We start from the raw sequence: 19,407 nt of genomic DNA on the forward strand, positions 1-19,407 counted from the left end.
ACTTAGTCTAGGTTTCTGACTGTTTATAATCCTTTTTAAAAAATTAGTTTATGGTCTATACTTTAAAACATTTTGCAGTAGAGTTTTTATTTTTGCTCAGATATACTTAGCCACATTCCACAAAAAATCCAAGATGGCATAAACCTAACACACCTATAATTGTAAAATATAGGATCAGTTAAAATATAAAAAAGAGTGAAAACTCATGACAGGAAATGGCGATTATAAATGACTTAGCAATTTATTTAAGATTTTTGACTAGCAACGTCCAAAAGAAAGATGTGGTCTTGGTTCTTATTTCCACAGATGTTTACTTATGTCAGTTTTTCAGAAGAAGCAAAGCTTTGTCCCCTCAGTAAGTTCCAAAAGCATTTATTCATGGGGCTTTTTAATAAGACTGTCCATCTTTATGTGGATCTTGATTCAGTCTGTATTTTTAGCTGGGCAAAATGTAGGAAAAGATACTCTCTTCAGAAATGGCACTGGAAAAATTGAATATCCACATGCAGAAGAATGGAATTGGACCCATAACCAATACACAAAAATTAAGTCAAAATGGATTAAAGAGTTAAATGTAAGACCTGAAACCACAAAACTCTAGAATAAAACACAGGGGAAAAGCTCCTTGGCAATGGTCTGGGCATGAATTTGGGGATATTATGCCAAAAGCTCAGGTAGCAAAAACAAAAATAGACAAGTGGGACAGCAAGGAATGAAAAAACTTACGCACAACAAAGGAAACTATCAACAGAGTAAAGAGGCAACCTATGAAAGAAAATATTTGCCAACCATACAGCTGATAAAGGATTAATATCTAAAATAGATAAGGACCTCACTAACTTACAGCCAAAAAAAAAAAAATAGCCTCATTAAAAAAAGGCAAAGGACTACAATAGCTTTCTTTCCAAAGAAGGCATCAAAATGGTCAATAAGTGTATGAAAAGGTATTCAACCTCACTAATCACCAAGGAAATGCAGTTCATAAATTACAATGAAATATCACTTTGCATTTGTTGAAATGGTTATAATAAAAAAATAAGTGTTGATGAGGACGTGGAGATGCTGGAACCTTTGCATACTTTTGGTAGGAATGTAAATTGGTATAGGGATTATGGAAAACAGTATGGAAAGTTCTCAAAAAATTAAAAATTGGATTACTATTGGCCCAGAATTCCTTCTTCTAGGTTCATCCCCAAAGAAAATGAAATCATACTCCATAAAGATATCTGCACTCCCATGTACATTGCAGCATCATTCACAATAGCCAAGACATAGAAACAATTTGTTTCTATTGACAGATGAATTAATGGATAAAGAATTGTGTGTGTGGGGGGGTGGAGTTTGAATACACACACACACATATATACATATGCAATGGAATATTATTCAACTCTAAAAAAGAAAATCATTTGTGACAACATGGATGAATCTGGAGGATGTTATTTTAAATAGGCAGGCACAGAAAGACAAATAGTGTCTGATCTCACTTATATGAGGAATCTAAAAAAGTCAAATACATAAGTAGTAAGGTGATTAATGGGACAGGAGTTGGGTAGGGAATAGGGAGATACTGGTCAAAGGATAAAAGGTTGCAGTTATGTACGATGAATAAGTCTGGAGAACTAATGTGCAGTATGAGGACTATAGTTAATAATATTGTATTGTGTATCTGCAATTTGGTGAGAGAGAGATTGATTTCAGATGCTCTTACTACATAAAGGTCACTTTGAGGAGATGGGTCTGTTAACTTGCTGAGCTGTAGTAACCATTTCACTGTGCATGTGTATGTATATCAAATGTGATATTCTACATCTTAAATATATACAATTTGAAAAAAATTCATAAACTCAAAGTCACAAATCCTACCTCTTATGTATTCATTTGACAATTTTTTTGAGTATATGCTATGTGTTCTTCCTATGAAGAGGAGGCAGAAGGAGATATTTTCATTGCCATTTTGTAGGACTATTTTGAAGATTAATATGGAAAAGATTTGTTATCTTAAATTGTATCAAAGTTACTATTTTTTAAAAAATAAGAGTGATAGACCTTAAAAGATATATTTGCAAGGTTTTATAAGAAAAGTAAATTATGAAAATTGTCTTTTTTAAAAAAATTTTTTTTTTGAGTTGGGGGGTTCTCACACTGTTGGCCAGACTAGAGTGTAGTGGCACGATCACAACTCACCACAGCCTTGACCTTCTGGGCTCAGGCAATCTTTCTGCCTCAGCCTCCCAAATAGCTGGGACTACAGGCATGCACCATCATGCCTGGCTAATTTTTTTTATTTTAGTAGAGATGAGGTCTCGCTATACTGCCCAGGTTGATTTCAAACTTCTGAGGTTAAGCAATCCTCTTGCCTTGGCTTCCAAAGTGCCAGGATTATAGGCATGAGCAACTATGCCTGGCCAAAGATGGAGAGAGGAAGTAGAACTCCAATAACCTATAACACCAGGTTTTCCCAGGAGGTCTCCCATCGAAGTACTAACCAGGCCCCATTCTGCTTGGCTTCTGAAATCAGAAAAGCATCATGTTCAGGGTGGTATGGCCATAGACAAAAAATTGTCTTTATTTTAAAACAAAATTATGCATTGTTTTTATATTTCATTTTAGATTATGTGAGAAAATTTGGAGAAAATTTTGCATCATGTCAAGCTGGAATATCTAGTTTTTACACAAAGGTACTAGTTCAAAAAATAGCTACTATGAATGTTTACATACAGAACTTTAATTCTCCTGAAGGTTTAGAAGACTAATGTTATGCTTTAAAGTAAACACTGTGTAGCATCTGCATAATGCCTGTTAAATTTGTGGGTATTACAACTTAATTTTCGCCATTCAACAGTCCACATATATTTTGAGAAAATATTACTGTTTGGATGGCTGTACTACACAAGAGCAACTAAAATCCATACTAATGAATATTGCTTTCATGAAGAATTTAATGAGAATCAAAAGTAGCTACTATAGTTAATTGTTTTGCTAACTCGGGTATTGAAAATATCAATCCAAGTATGTCATTTTTAATTTCTAGTAGGGGGGCAAAGAGTTCATATTTTTCATTAAAATTATGATAACTGGGAAATATAAGAACTTAATAATAATCTCTTAAATCAGACATACAGTATTCCCAAAGTCTATTAGTCTATAATACTCTAGGTTACAGGTCACATTTGTATTCACCCCTAAATCTCCCAGTTTCTCTTAAAAACCCTCTATGAATTTATGAATGTTTTCTGACTCTGTGGAGACAAGGGTGCATCACATTTGGGACTGACAATTTCTATAAATATTAAGTATTACATAAAAAATATTTAAAAGGATTCTTTATTCAGTTTATATTTAAAATGTTTAGGAAATATAGAAATATGCTAAATAGGTTTGATTGCTGAAAGTTTGCTTACTATACCAGACAAAGGCATGTTAATTCCAATCTTAATTGTGTTTTCTTTTCCCAAATTCCTATTTATAATTAAATATACCACACAATTCCACTGGACTTTTTTTCCTCAAGTTAACAATGATAGGAAAACTATCAGAATTTTTTGCAACTTGAAATAATTTGACTCTTTGGCAACACATTATCTCTGTAATGAACACTAATGAGTTACTTGAATGTCATTTTCTTTACTAGAAACCACATTGTCTCTCTCTCAAACGCTTATAGTGTTCCATGAGTCTACCTTCAACTGTTAAAATACCTTGATAAATGTTAAATGAAATTAAAATTTTATTCCCTGAAATTCTATTTTGAAGTGGAAATGCTCTAACTAGTTTCTCTGGTTTTGCTTCTGACTTATTTTAACTGCATAAAATGTCCATAATTCAGAAATTTATTATAAAATATATATTATCTTCACTGTTTAAAGTGTTGTGTATCTGGAGGAGGTTTGGAGTGGTGAGATTTACCTTTAAATGATGATGATAAATTGTGTTTTTTTTCCTTACAGGATTTGATTGTGATGGGCGCCCCAGGGTCATCATATTGGACTGGCTCTCTTTTTGTCTACAATATAACTACAAATAAATATAAGGCTTTTTTAGACAAACACAATCAAGTAAAATTTGGAAGTTATTTAGGTACTAGACAAATCAAGTGATCTCTGCCTTATAGATACTAGCACTATAATTTTAAACAAGGAAAATTATGTTTGTTAAACACCTAAATGGCCAGTAGTAGTTAAAGTGACAGTTCAGAAACTGTCTCTTAAGTATAGAATTTTGGAAACTTTAGTTAGCTTATTATTTTACATTTACATATGTAATTACAATCATCAACAGAGGATTCTTTTTTTGTTTGTTTTTTGAGTCAGGGTCTCACTCTGTTGCCTCAGCTGGAGTGCAGTGGCATGATCATGGCTCACCACAACCTTGACCTTTGGAACCAAACAGTTCTTTCACCTCAGCCACCTGAGTAGCTGGAACTACAGATACAACCCACACTACCGCGTTTGGCTAATTTTTTTCTTCCTTGTAGAGGCAAGATCTCGCTATGTTGCCCAAGCTGGTCTCAAATTCCTGGGCTCAAGCAATCTTTCCGCCTCAGCCTCCCAATGTGCTGGGATTACAAGCATGAGCCACCATGCCCAGCAATATGTAATTTTTCGAATTTCTAGTTTACTCTTTGTAATTCACTTTAGGAAAAACATTTAGGAGCTCATAACTATATGCAATCAACTTATTATATAGACAGCCTCTATTGAGGGCTTACCATATCCTAAAAACTTTTTATAGGAGCTTTACATGAATTGACTCATTTAAACATGTGAATAAGGAAGTATAGTTTCTTAGAGGACCAACTGAAAGCCAACATGACTGTCGACAGCATACTGGATGAGGGGTAACATCATGACGCATATGGGTCTAAAAATAGCCATTGACCTTCACCTCCTAAGTTCCTAGAATGTTTCCCAGAACTTCACTATTTTTATCCTCCTTATCATTATCATTTCATCAATCTGTAGTAGGACACTTTATCATCTGTATTTCAACAGAAATACAAAATGTTCTGGCATTAATTCCCATTACAGGAAAATAAGCGTTCTCCCTGTAACTTCTTAGAAAATTCATGTTTGTTTAAATTGTATGTGCTTCAGATGTGGGTGTCTTATGCTCAGAAATAATTTTAAAACAAGCAGTATTTTTTTTCCATTCAAGCAGAAGAAATTAATCTTCAAACAGAAAGAATTCATTTATAATTCAAAGTTTTCTTGCTTATGATTGAAGGATATCTTGAAGCATTATAAGAAATATAACTTAATATGCCCTTTATCACATAAAATAAAAATGTTTTACCTTTTGTGGCATTATAAGTCATTACAATAGAAAAATTTTCTGGCAAAAAGTTGAGCTTTAGAATGATTTTTATTTAAAGTTTAAAATGTTATATTTTATATACTCTAAAATATTTCTGTTGTAGTTATAGAAGCTGATTACTGATACTATACACGGACTAACAAACCAGGTGTAAAGATGCTATTTTCAGTTTGTAGGACCTGAGGATGTAAACTATATGACTACAGTTTTATGACATATTCATCAAATATATATATGATCAATTTTGAGTACTGCAAAGCTGAATATTCTTAAAACTCCACTTAACGCAGTCATTTTGAATTCAGTCTCATTTAACTTTGAGTAGACTTATGATACCTTTTACCCATTGCAAAAAAGGATTCTCAGTCTCCCTTTTCTTGAAGGCTATTCCGTTGGAGCTGGTCACTTTCGGAGTCAGCATTCAACCGAAGTCGTTGGAGGAGCTCCTCAACATGAACAGATTGGTAAAGTAAGACGTACAATTTTGTATTTATTTCTTCACAAAGGTACAAGTATATGCATGAATAAGCTATTAAAGGAGAACCTGCAAAAGTGTGAAGGAATGGAAGATTAGAATGATGAACAATGTACGAGTATTACATTTAGAAGAACTGGCAAAAGATTTATGGTTTTAAAAGAAGTTTAGCAAGAAAGCTTTCAGGGGCATTACAGAACTCAAATGAGACTTTTCTTCCTGTAAGTAAATTGTAAAATACCAAGAAATACATTTATTGAATAACAGATTTACAGCTGAAAGGAAATTTAGGCAACTACTTGTTTTGTGGTGAGACTGGAAAGAAGGAAATGCTATTTCTGGTGCTAGATTTTGCTACATTGCTCTGTGAACGTTGGTCACACTAGAACATTTTCCTAAGCCTTTCTTTTTGAAAAGTGAAGAGAACAATTTCTGTGCCTTCTCTATGGGATCAATAAGATAATTCCTAAGCAGATATTTTTTCAAGTAAGACATATTAGTGTAACAGTGGATCCCAAAGCCTTTTGTATATCTTACTTTTTTTTAATATTTGAGCAATTACAAGTTTAAAAATTGACGTTTTGATCCAACAGAAATAAGTTTAGAAAAATATGATGGCAGTCTAAACTTTTCTAATTCTTTCCCCATTTACAGGCATATATATTCAGCATTGATGCAAAAGAACTAAATATCATATATGAAATGAAAGGTAAAAAGGTAATATGTCTCTACCTTTGGTATCATCACGGGTTTTGTGACTAAACCAGCTTTTGTCTCAGTGACTGGATCTGGCTTGCTTTGGGACAGCTTGGCTCATATTTTGGGGCTTCTGTCTGTGCTGTGGACCTCAACGCAGATGGCTTCTCAGATCTCCTCGTGGGAGCGCCCATGCAGAGCACCATCAGGGAGGAAGGCAGAGTGTTCGTGTACATCAACTCTGGCTCGGTATGTCCAAGTGCCCACACTGGAAGCATTTATGGAAATATGTTCAAAACAGAAATTGGTCTGATTCCAGAGTTCTGAGGGCCATGGATTCTTAGGTTTGTTTTACTGACAGAAGTAAAAATTCTGCTAATTATATGGATGCTCTAAGAATCAAATGGAACATGATGAGAATGGGCAACTCTCTCATTGTGGTATTCCAGACGTATGGGATAATTTGCTAGGGAATTTCTCTGTTCATAGCTTGTATGTGCTCACTTTCATCATTGAAATTTTTTTTAGTTTTATTTTGATACAAGTATAATTTGAAAGAATAATTTTTATATGTTCTTCAAAATGTAGATTTCTTTCCTTTTCCTTTCTTTCTTTCTTTTTTTTTTTTTTTGTATTGGTGATCCTCACTCTGTCACCCTGGCTAGAATGCAGTGGCACTTTCATGGCTGACTGCAGCCTCGACCTCCTGGACTCAGGCAATCCACCCACCTCAGCCTCCTGAATAGACGATACTACAGACATACACCAACACACTTGATTTATTTTATTTTATTTTATTTTATTTTTTGTTAGAGATGAATCTTGCTATATTACCCAGGCTGGTCTCAAACTTCGGACCTCAAGCAATCCTCTCAACTCAGTATCACAAAGTGCTGGGATTACAGTCATGAGCCACTGTGCCCAACCAAAATGTAGATTTCTTCATAGTTATATAGTTAAGGTCTTTATATAATTTACTATATTATACAATATTACTTGAGGTATAAGATAAAGAATTGAATGTGTTCAATTTCTAGGAAAACAATTAGAAACAAGATGTGCTTTGAGAAAATGCTAATTTTCATATTTTATACAGATTATTCTCGACAAAAATATAAAGTTGATATAGTTTATTTCAAATTGGTTATATTCATTGTATAAGTACGTAATTACTGACTATTGTTCAATTTTAAATTATGAGTAATATTTTGGAGTCAAAATTGACCACTTGATGTTTCTGTTTAAAGAGTTCTGCTAGTCTTACCTTGCCAGATTAGCTTCTTGACATTTAAACAAAGAAACAAAAAAATTGATAGTGTCTTAAAGGAGTCTTCTTGGCCTGTTGTTTTGATTTGAAAGCAAAAGTGGGCTTGTAAGAAAACTGGTTCATTTCTTATGGCATAGCGTTTTTTAGTCAGAATTCAACAAAGTAAAATCTGTTTCCAGAAAGTGTTTGTAACCATGTCTAATCAATAATTTCAGAGCATTTAATAAATTCTTATACTAAGCATCAGACTACACTCTGTACAATTTAAGAGAGAAAACACTTTGGTCTTGTAAAGCTGGAGAATTCTCAAAGTTTGACATATAAAGCCAGGAAGTCATTTATACTTTGGTATTTCCTAGACTAATTTTAAACTTAATTTTAATAGTAAAGGCATATCATTTACACAGTGATGATTAGAATCTTATTAATGGTGATATCAGACATAACTTCCATAGAGATTTCTCATTTCCCTTCCTATAAATGGTCTTCTTTGTACTTGCTACAGCCTCACGCTGCAAATTTCTATTATCTTTCTCATTACCACTAAACTTTTTGGAGAACAGCTTAAAGAGTAGCAAAATAAAGCAATATAGAAATCTTTTTTCCCATTGAAATCTTAAACAATTCCATCATGAAAAACAGATGCAAGCTGCTGCACTCATGCCTAACCTGATGCTCCACTGTTGAATACTGGGATTAATTTAATAATTGATTTCATCTTTTAAATTCTCTGGCATAGATTAGTCTTCCTTTCTTTTCCCCCACCTGCCCTTCTATTTCTCAGCTCCCTGAAATGGCACTAATGGCTAAGTGGCATTATATATTTACTATATATATATGGTTTACTATCATCTGTTCTTCCACTGGAGTCTGGATGCCATGTGGAAAGGAATTGTTTGTCTTGCTTATTGCTATATCTTTAGGGTTTGGAAGAGTCCCGGACAAGTGGGTGCTCTGAAATTGTTTTTGAATGATCTCAAGAAAGAATGACACTTGAATAACTCTGACTTCCACCTACTGCTACTAAAACGGCCCTCAGGGGTCCCTAGCAAACTCTTGTTCACCACACTCTGTGACTAGAGAATACTTGAAGAAGAGTAATCACCACTTCCTCTTTAAACTCTCCTCCCAAAATTTAAATAAGATTGTATTGTCTTTAGTCTGTACCATGTCTATCCTCCCTAGAGCCTCTTTCTTCTCTTTAATTTAGACATTTTTCCAGGAGTCAAGCTGTTTTATCCTTTATTCCTTTAATACAACCATTCACTGCTTTGATGTCAGAGAGTACATCTGTAAAGATGATTTCCTGTTATCTTAGTTTATTTAAAATAAAATTATAATTGATATTAGTGAGTATCTGAAATGTAACAAGGACTATGAAAAGAACAGAGAATAACCTTAGTCCTGACTTCCAGGACTTCAGAGTTTAGAGAAGACACCAAACATGGGAGTAAACAACTGAATACCACTTGGTAAATGGCACATTATATTATATGTACACACAAAGTAAAATAAGTGATTCCCCTTTGGTTCAAGAAGGTTTCACAGAGGAAATAATATTTGAAGAGGACAAAAATAGGAATTTCTCAACTGGAAAATAAAAGATGAAGGACACTTAACAAGGGAAGAACACTTGTGTGTTTATAGAATAATGATTAGCCTTGTTTGAGACGAGGAAAAATCTATGATGAGCAATGCATGGATTTTTTTTTCTTTAATACAAGAGACTGACATTATCAACGTTTTTAAAGAGAATTGGTAGCTGTTATTGCAACAACTCACTGTTGTAACATTATTGAATGTCTTACTGTATTAACTCATCTTCCCACTTCCTAGATATCAATTGACTGATCCATGCTTCATTGCTGCTGTGACAAGGTTCCAAAGACCAGCTTCAGTTATGCCACTCAACACAGAAACCTTCAGTGGTTTCCTGTTGTTCAGGAAATTAACAGTAAATTTTCCTCACGGAACTAGATAGATAAAATGCTACACCATAAGACTGAAGTCTATTTTTGTCTCATTCTTTATACATGTCATTCATTATAACCAAATTCTTTGGGATCTGTGTTTTGCTGATAGTTTTCTTTCTATGTGCCATTTCCTTTATGAAATCTCTCCTGTTATCACAATTAGATATTCTTATTTTTCTTCCTGGTATTGTAAAGCAGTTTGTACCTCTAAGTCACTTATATGCGTGTGCAAAGCCCTCTGTGTAGCCATGGGCTTCTTGAGGAAAGGGAGTGTGTTTTATATACACACTGCCTCACCCCCTTTTACCCTTTCACTCTTTGCACAGTGCATTGTCGTTAGTAAAAGCTCAATAAATATTTGCCAGATTGAATTATCAAAATGATTTATTGGATTTTCAAAGCCTAGGGATCATGAGTTTGACAATTTTTTATGTCCTCTGAGCTCTAATCATACTATTTATGTGTTGACAGATTTAATAAATATTTATTGACTTGAACTGAGATGTGTGTACTAAAGCTCAGTTTGTAGTTTGTCCAACTTGTTTGATGCATTAGAAAAAAAATCCATATCCAATTATAGCAGTCAATCATGTGTAAAGTTGTCAGGGAGTGTTATAATGACACCTTTTCTCTCTTTCTATCTAGGGAGCAGTAATGAATGAAATGGAAACAAAACTCATTGGAAGTGACAAATACGCTGCAAGATTTGGGGAATCTATAGTTAATCTTGGTGACATTGACAATGATGGCTTTGAAGGTAATTAAAAGTATCTAATTTGGTACTTGATTTCCGCTTTTAAAGTGGCATATGGAAGAGAATCTGATGAAAAAGTTTTGGGTTGTTTGCCTTTCTGTATAAAATGGAACCAAAATGGTATGCTAAGTTGTTTTTTTTTCCTTTTTATTGTTACATCTGACTTCTCAATTGTCAGCTATTGATCATACCATTGTTAATAAAGTATGATATTCAACTAACTTTATTTTACTGATTCGAAGGCACTATTGATTAGAAGTTGCGTTATTATGTGCCCCTAAAAAACTGCTGCTCGTTAAACTGTGTCACCCACTGTTTTTCTATTTTAAGGGGAATCCTGATTTCAGCAATAATAAAATATGGGGGGGGTGTATCATAGACTCAATGGACTCTGATATGTAACTATCAGAACAGTAAAGACACTGACCAAACCCAACAGAGGCTGGCTGCAGAACCGGAGCAGGGTTCTGGAAGCCTCTTGCTGTGCCAGGCATTCCCAATAGCCATATGTGGGAGGATTTGGGGGATTTCAGAAGAGAGTCCTGAGCAGGGGTGAGTGAGCAACTGAGAAACTTGGGGACAGTGGCCATTTACCCACTGATATGAAAGTTATTCACCAATTGAATAGATAGCACTGTCCTAACTGTGTATACTGCCCTGGATATCAATGCTGTTGATGCCTATATCTACTAGCATTCCTTCTTAAAATTTGCTTTATCTATCTAGTTCTGTGAGGTAACTGAGTCTGTTAAAACTGTGCATAAAATGATGAACAGGTTTGAGAAAAGTGTGCAGTTTCTTAGAGTTCATCACATAAGTATTTGATAATTCATTTTCAGAAATCATAATTGTGTCTTCTTGATAAGGTCATTGTCAATTAGTATATAGTAATGTTAGACTAACCTTTTTTTGGATACTAAAAATAAATTGAGTGCTATCAATTCTCACCTCCTTAATTTCTTCTTATACCTAAATGCTTCAATCTGTTATAGTTTATAAAATACATTATTCTACAAGAAAAGTTAACTATTGAATATATGCTTTCAATGAAACTTCATAAATCTAAAATAGTGTAATTTAGTATACAAACTTTATCATTTCTGGATTTTTTTACTGTTTAAAACAATGAAAGTAAAGAAAATATATATGTAGATTATTTTTTGGATATTATGATTACATATAACATTTTATAATAAACCTATGTGGAATTTTATTATGCTAGATGTTAGATTTCACAAGTAATAGCAATTATGTTATATTTATTGGGCATTTATTTTGGATCAGATGTACCATACTTGGAAAAGGGTATGTGCCATAATAAATGAAAATGAAGGAAATAGTGCACCACTTTTTAAATATTTTGTTATCAAATCAAAAATAAGAATAAGACATGAGAAGATAAGCCTTATTTAGTGACAAATTTGAGGATCCTACCTAATAAAAATCTATGGATAGAACACCTTGACATTTCATATGGATTATATGAGATAATACACTTCCTTTTTTTAAAAGCAAGGTTTAGTAAAATACTTTGTTTACTTAGGATTCCTCTACATCTTGTTTTTAGTTGATACTCTCAAGGAAGACCACTCACTATCTTCACTAATGTGCAATGATACATCTGTGCATGTGTCTGAGAAATGATTTTTGTGGCATCAAAATGTCAATAAACAACCTGAATTGTTGTAATTGGATAGAGTTGTAAAACTGTCATGGACAATAGGCAAGTTCCCTGATCAGAATGACTCCAGGGCCTGGGAAAATCCCAGGCAAGTTTCCAGTGATGTGAAGGACAGGCAGAAAGTGTTCTTTCCATGAAACTTCGGGAAAGGACGTCAGAGGGGACCTTCAGGAGACAGTGCAGTCTTTCCGTTTGTATATGAGAAGCAGAATTCAGCGAGCACTTGCTTTTCTTAGAGCCCACTCCACTCCTAAATGTAGTATCTTTATCTCTGGGAGATGTATTATTCAAATGATTATTTGTATATGTCTGCATATTTTGTGCTTTTTTAGTTTTAATCATATGCTCATTTATAATTCACAACATATTTATATTTAGTAGCTACAGTAACACTTCAGTGAATGTTTGCTATACTATATATTTTTTTCTACTTGGTCCTTTTAATTTTATCTTCTATTTTGCCAATGATTAGGTATTTTCTACATTTTTAGATATTAGCAAGACCATTGCTGTTTTGGAAGTAGGGTCAGTTTGTCCTAGCTCTCTGCTTAGGTCTTTAATTCCATTCCACCAAGTCTTCCTGGGTGAGACAGCAAGGCATCTACATGCTATTTTTCTTTATGTTTTTCTTTATTCCTTTGCCCATCTTCCATCTTATTTTTTGGGAGTAGATGGATGGAGATACTTTGTGTTCATGGCTGGGGGTATAGAACTGTGTAGAGAGAAAATGAAAACTCACCTGCTTTTTTTTTTAACCTCCAGCTCCAGTATTAAATGCAAATCATACTTAGTGTCCTTTTATTTTTCAAAAACTGTGTGGTGTTTTTCATAGCAGACCCAAATTGTCTTGGCATTTGGCATATCATTTTTTTATTCTTCTAAAGGAAAAATTACACTATATTTTCCATGTCTTTACAAAAGTAAAGCAAGCCAATTTCTAAAAGTCTAGTATAAAACTCTCATCAAAATCATAAGAAAGTTGTAGAATAGGTAGGAAAATAGATACACAGACAGACTGACTAACATAATGGACATGCTTTTGCATTTTTAAAATTGCACAGCATTTAGCATAGAGTTATATATCAGAGATATTTTTGTTTTCATTGGAATAGCCGTCAAAACTTACCACTATCCCAGCACTTTGGGAGGCAAGGCAAGAGGATTGCTTGAGCCCAGGGATTCAAGACCAGTCTGGGCAACTCGGCAAGACGCTGTCTCTACAGTAAATGAAAAAAATTAGCTGGGCGTGGTAGTGCGCACCTGTTGTTCTGGCTACTTGGAAGGCTGAGGCAGAAGGATCTCCTGAGCCCAGTAGGTTGACGTTGGAGTGACCATGAGTGTGCCACTGCACTCCATTCTGGGTGACAGAGTGAGAATCTGACTGAAAACAAAAACAAACAAACAAAACTTATCACTAGAGTTGTTTAAAAGGTTTTAGATTTGATAGTGATAAGTTATAACATGAAAACAAACTATCTGTACTTTAGGTTTCTGTTAAAGTAAAAAAATTGGCATACAAAGAAATATATACAAATAAATAAATATACCAAAATAAATAGATAATACTTAGTAAGATAATGAAGTACTCTTACAACTGTAGAATTATTTTTCTCCTTTGTGTTCCACATCCATAGCACTGAAGCATCTATGTCATTCATATTTTCTGTTTATATGCAGGTATTCTTATATCAGTTGATCAAATCTTTTTTTTTCTTTTGGTGTCATAATCTGACATGATTCTTGATAAATTGATAAAGGTGATGTAATCATATTTTACAGAACAAATCAGTTTCTGAAATGTATGTGTGTGTTTGCACAAATATCCCTAACAGATACTTTAATCACCTTGATTGGAATAATAATTTAAAGGAAATAAGTTTAAGTTTAAAAGTCTTGTGATTATATTTATAGATTATAATAACCTAATGCCGGGTGCTGCTCTAAATACCACGTGAGATAGGTCCTTTTATGAGTTTTTATTTTAATCCCATTCTATAGGTGAAGTTACCGAGTCACAGACAGATTAAGAAATGGGTTCAGCATAGTATAGCTGTGTACAGTGGCAGAACAGGAGTCAGACTCCAGTGGTCTGGCTGCAAAACCCACCCCCCAACCATTCTGCTAACGTAGCTTTCAGACCGTCCACTCTGCTTTCTCCCATGCACAAACTATTCTGTGCAGTCCTGTACATTATTATGATAGTATTAGATATTTTTTCTTTCTGACAAAAGTGTTAGTTTTTTTAAATAAAAGAGAGTTTTCTTATGAGATATGCATTAAGCATGATAAAAGTTAGTTTCCAAAGTTGCAGTTGCATTCTTTATATCGATAATTTGCTGTTTTTCTACTATTTAAATTCCTAAGCAGATGTTGCTATTGGAGCTCCACAAGAAGATGACTTACGAGGTGCTATTTATATTTACAATGGCCGAGTAGATGGGATCTCATCAACTTTCTCACAGGTAACATACTGTTCGGTTTCCAAAAGAAGCATTGGTAATAAAAGCATCCTTACATTTTCAGTGCTTATGTGGACTTATTTATATTCATTTGTTCTTTCCAATACATAACATTTTATTTCACCCTTTTCTAACAATGGTAAATGGTCTTATTTGAAACTCTTTAAACAATTTTTAAAATAATAAGAATTCTAGTTCATTTCCACTCTAGCTTGCTTATTAAAGATTTCTCTTTCTAGCTCATCAAAAATGTGTTCTGGGGTAATATCCATACTATTCTAGATATGCCCATTTGGATTTGATTAACTATGTCTTGTCTTATGGCTAAAGTCCTGTGTTTCGTGATTGCACAAGTAGATCGAACACAACATATGATACTCTGTTTAGTGTAGAGTAGTAAGATGATAGCTCTTTAATAAAGGTCCATGATTTAACTCTGACTTCACTTTTATATGCTGAAAAATCAAAACATTTCAGTGCATAGAAAAAAACTAGATTCAAATGCAGAGAAGAAAGGTTTTTCCAATGATATTTTTATAGAAACATTAACTAGTACTGTTGTTTTTGATTAGGTAAAATTGGGCAAATTGTCCTCTCTATATCTGAAAAATATATACTTATGTAGGAAAAAAAAGTACTGATTTTCTTAGTTTTGGAATAGCAGCTTAATATTTATAAATCAGTATCTGAACATGAAATTAAATACATGGCATAGGAAGCTTATATCCAACTTGAGTTATTCTTGTTAAAAAAATTGGCTTTCATCTTAAGCCTGAATGGTAGGCTTTGCTAAGTGATTGTAGACATCTTATTTTTTGAATTACTTATTTAGTTATTCATGTTTGTCAAGGAAGTAAATACAGAGCCTGAAAAAAGACTTGAGGAGGCTGGGCATAGTGGCATGGGCCTGTAGTCCCACCTGAGGTAGAAGGATCCTTTGAGCTCAGGAGTTGAAGGCCAGTGTGGGCAACATAGCGAGTCCTAGTCTCTAAAAAAGACTTGAGGAAAGGAAATCAGGACAGTTTTAGAAAATCTGTACTACTTAATTTTCACTTTGCTCACAAAGTAAAGAAAGTAAAAAAAAAAAAAAGACACAAAATAGATATCACCTGCCCAATTCAAACTAGAAAACGTTGCCTCTCTTAGTATTTTACTAATAAATAGTATTTGAATAACTTTGTTAGTAAACGTGCTAGGGCATGCTTGAGAAGTCTTATGATTGAGTGAAATCATTGCTTCTCTGGGATATTTGGTGTTCAAAAACTGCTTCTTACTCAACTTACTATTTTTCAGAGAATTGAAGGACTTCAAATCAGTCAATCATTACGTATGTTTGGGCAGTCTATATCAGGACAAATTGATGCAGATAATAATGGATATGTAGGTGAGGAAAAAAGTATCATATTTTATAAATTAGAAGATGCTTTATTATAGATGCTACTTTATTTTGAAGTACATAAAACTGGTATGGAAGACTTTAATTTACTGATGATTTTTTCCTTCATTTTTAAAGTTCTTTTGAGTATAAGGATAGATAAAAAATGATCAAGTAATTCCTCAGCTTTATACTGTTAGTTACTGAATGTTATAATTTTTGTCCTTGAAAAAATAAAAGTCACCTATAAAAATCAATCAAACATGCAATGGTGAAAAGAAAGAACTGTAATAATTATTATTATTTCTAAGGGAAACTTCTGGGTAAATGTTTCTAATCCAAAGATTGAATTTTGTCTTAGTAAGCCTATCTGTATACCATAAGTATATATCATAAAGTATATGTTATATTATGAAGGGATGAATGTTATTGTAAATAAATAGATTCAAACAAATGTGGAATGTATCTTAAGATGGTAGCATATCTTTTCTAATTAATTTTCTGTAAATAATGTTTTGATATAGTCAAAAGGTGATATGTAGTTAAGTATTTATAAGACTGCGAGGTAATTCTCTTTGACAAATGATGATCATTAATCTGTGCTGTATTTTTATCATCCAGATGTAGTAGTTGGTGCTTTTCACTCTAATTCTGCTGTATTGCTAAGGTAAGTTTGATATATTTCACTGCTTAATGACAATTTGGTTTAATTGTAAATGATGGGAGGTAGTGTTTAAAATCAGCAATGGTGGTGACCTCATACTGTTTTTTCTGGTGTTCTGAAGTTTAATTATTGAACTTTAGGACATTTTTCCCACCTTACATAGATATACTTAAACAAATCATCAAAGTAAATGATTTTAGATATTTAAATGAAAATTTATTTTGCTCGATGCACATATATATAATTCAGTATATATGCACATACTATTATTAATAAGAAAGACCTGTGAAATTACATGGTCAATGCAAACTGAAAAACAAACCCAAACATCTTCTTAAGGAAAAATAAGTCTGCAATTAATATTGTTATTTTTATTTCCTTCTTAGGACAAGGCCTGTGGTGATTGTTGATGCTTCTTTAAGCCACCCTGAGTCAGTAAATAGAACAAAATATGACTGTGTTGAAAACGGATTGCCTTCTGTGTGCATGGACCTAACGCTTTGTTTCTCATATAAGGGCAAAGAAGTTCCAGGTTATATTGGTAAGTGTGTCCTACAGAATTAATGACTGACACTGTGCAGTTCACTCTTTATAATTTCTTGGTCCTATTTTGAGCCCTCACTGGTTTTCATCATGTAGGTCTTCTTTAGAACAGGAGAAAGCAGCCAACAGTGATATACTTTTCTTCCCCGTCTTCTGGATTCTCAAGTTGTAACCAATGAGTGGAACACATCGGAAGGCTGTAGTTGTCTAGAGATTATGACAAAAAGCAAAGGAAAGAGTATCATTTGCTGTATAACTGTAGAGTAAACCAACTAAATCTAATCTGTGAAATCTCTTCAGAATAGAGAGAACATCACCTCAGCTCCAATTTTCTATTGAACTCTTTAAAACCTGGAGCAAATTTAAACTAGAAGGCTTGAGAGGACTAAGATTATTTTCATTATTCTATCATGTTTCAATAATTGAATAAGCTTATCTGGAGTCTAGACCTGAGTCTAATTTATATAAATAAGACACATTTCTTAATAATTCACTGTTACTGTGCACTCCTGAGAACCATGCCCTTTCCCTCTATACAGGCAACTCTCAATTATCTGCTCTGGAGAAAGTAGCATTAGTATGGTTCATCCAACATTGTGATGATTAATCCCAAATCACATGCATGTGACTTTATAAGCATAACAATTTTTTCTAGCAGATTACTGTTCCTAATTATGTTATAATTAAGCTAATATTAGAACAACTACTCATAAAACTAGCCCATGGTAGGAGAAAAGCATACCTGGGTTTATTATTTGAACTTTACAAATTCACATTGTTGATGATCCTCCCGCAAGACCTACCAAGAGTTGATTGTACACTTGGTCCTGCAGGCTGCGATGATCTAGACATCATGAAGGGCAGTAAGTACTTACTAAATCATGGCATGGATATGTAATAGAGGTTTCAGTCTGAATTAGCTTGTAATGAGATGTACAGACTGAGCCTGGTAGCTCTACTTTAGATCAGGCTCATTTTTAATAGTGCTCTGGAAAAGTCCTGGTCAGAGCTGAAATAATAAGAGGATGAGTAAGTCTTCATATGTCATAAGTCTTCTATTAGAGAAGGGGCAGTTGAGAGTCTGACCCCAGAGTGAATTGCACATTAATGCAGACAAATGATGAGCTCTCTGAAAGATACATGTTGGATAGATGCAGATCTTTTTCCCTTTATGTAAAACCAGTGTTCACTGTACTAAAATTCCATTGTGACCAGATATTTTTTTAAATGATTGAAGACAAGTATATGAAACTCATAAATAATTATAGCATTGCTAGAGAAACATGCTTTATAATTGTCATAAATGACTCTTTAAGAAATAATTCACGTGGCAAACGTTTAATGAAACTAGGACATTTTTGGCTTTTACCGGGAATAGATTTCTATTCACTCTTTTTTCACTTACTGTTTTCTGAACTCAGGGCAATGATTTTGTAGATGGCTATTTCAATTGCAGCTTTCTCTCTTATGTATTGAATGTCAGTTATTATAATTTTGAGTCAATTAGTTTTGACTTTATTGTTTTCCAAATAAAAGGATGAATGAAAGATTTATTTGAAAAGCGTAAGAGTAATATAGGTTTTATACTTGTTTCCTTGAAATAAGTAGATAAATTCTTTCAGAAGTGTAAGTTACTTCTAAAATATAAATCGATACTTTAGAAATGTATAAATTCTTTAAACTCTCACTTATGAGTTATTGCTCCTATATAATGAGTGACATCTCAGCAGACTTTCCAATTTAGCTTGTTTGTGAAAACCCATTTAAATTCAGGAAATGGTTCTTACTTTAATGGTAAGACCTGAATTGGATTTTTTTTTTTTTGCTTGCTTTTAAAATTTTCCTTCCTTTATTTTTTCTTATTTGAAGATCTTCTTTAGCTGGTGAATATTTACTATGTCAGATTTTAGTAAACCCTGCCAAACTGCTAGAATATTTATTGAGAGGTTTTGTTTTGGTTTTTGTTTTTCCACAAATTAACTCTAGAAGATCAATCTAAAAGTCAATAAAAAACAGAAGAGGGATGAATAATCAGGGTATAGGACTGGAAAAAAAATATATATATATGATTTAACTATGTGTTTTTATATATTGAAAAAGTTTTAAATAAAGGCAGCAAGCCCTCAAATCAGAAACAAACAAGAATAAATGAACCTAACCATATATAAAATTACTCATGTAGCCATGCAAGACAGAATTATCCC

At 33.3% G+C, this 19,407-nt stretch overlaps 1 protein-coding gene across 1 annotated transcript in view; it reads left to right on the forward strand.

Annotated features, from left to right (window-relative positions):
* Nucleotides 1-19,407, forward strand: part of ITGA4 (integrin subunit alpha 4) — a 78,014-nt gene that overhangs the window by 18,503 nt on the left and 40,104 nt on the right. Inside the window, exons 4-13 of the mRNA XM_021718954.1 lie at nt 2,614-2,681; nt 3,951-4,080; nt 5,700-5,785; nt 6,446-6,508; nt 6,599-6,736; nt 10,373-10,484; nt 14,530-14,624; nt 15,915-16,005; nt 16,618-16,663; nt 17,047-17,201. Coding sequence (XP_021574629.1) covers nt 2,614-2,681; nt 3,951-4,080; nt 5,700-5,785; nt 6,446-6,508; nt 6,599-6,736; nt 10,373-10,484; nt 14,530-14,624; nt 15,915-16,005; nt 16,618-16,663; nt 17,047-17,201 — 984 coding nt within the window. The remainder of the gene's footprint in view (nt 1-2,613; nt 2,682-3,950; nt 4,081-5,699; nt 5,786-6,445; nt 6,509-6,598; nt 6,737-10,372; nt 10,485-14,529; nt 14,625-15,914; nt 16,006-16,617; nt 16,664-17,046; nt 17,202-19,407) is intronic.

Source organism: Carlito syrichta, unplaced genomic scaffold (assembly GCF_000164805.1).
Source record: "Carlito syrichta isolate Samal-C Ts95f unplaced genomic scaffold, Tarsius_syrichta-2.0.1 Scaffold314030, whole genome shotgun sequence".
Lineage (NCBI taxonomy): Eukaryota > Metazoa > Chordata > Mammalia > Primates > Tarsiidae > Carlito > Carlito syrichta.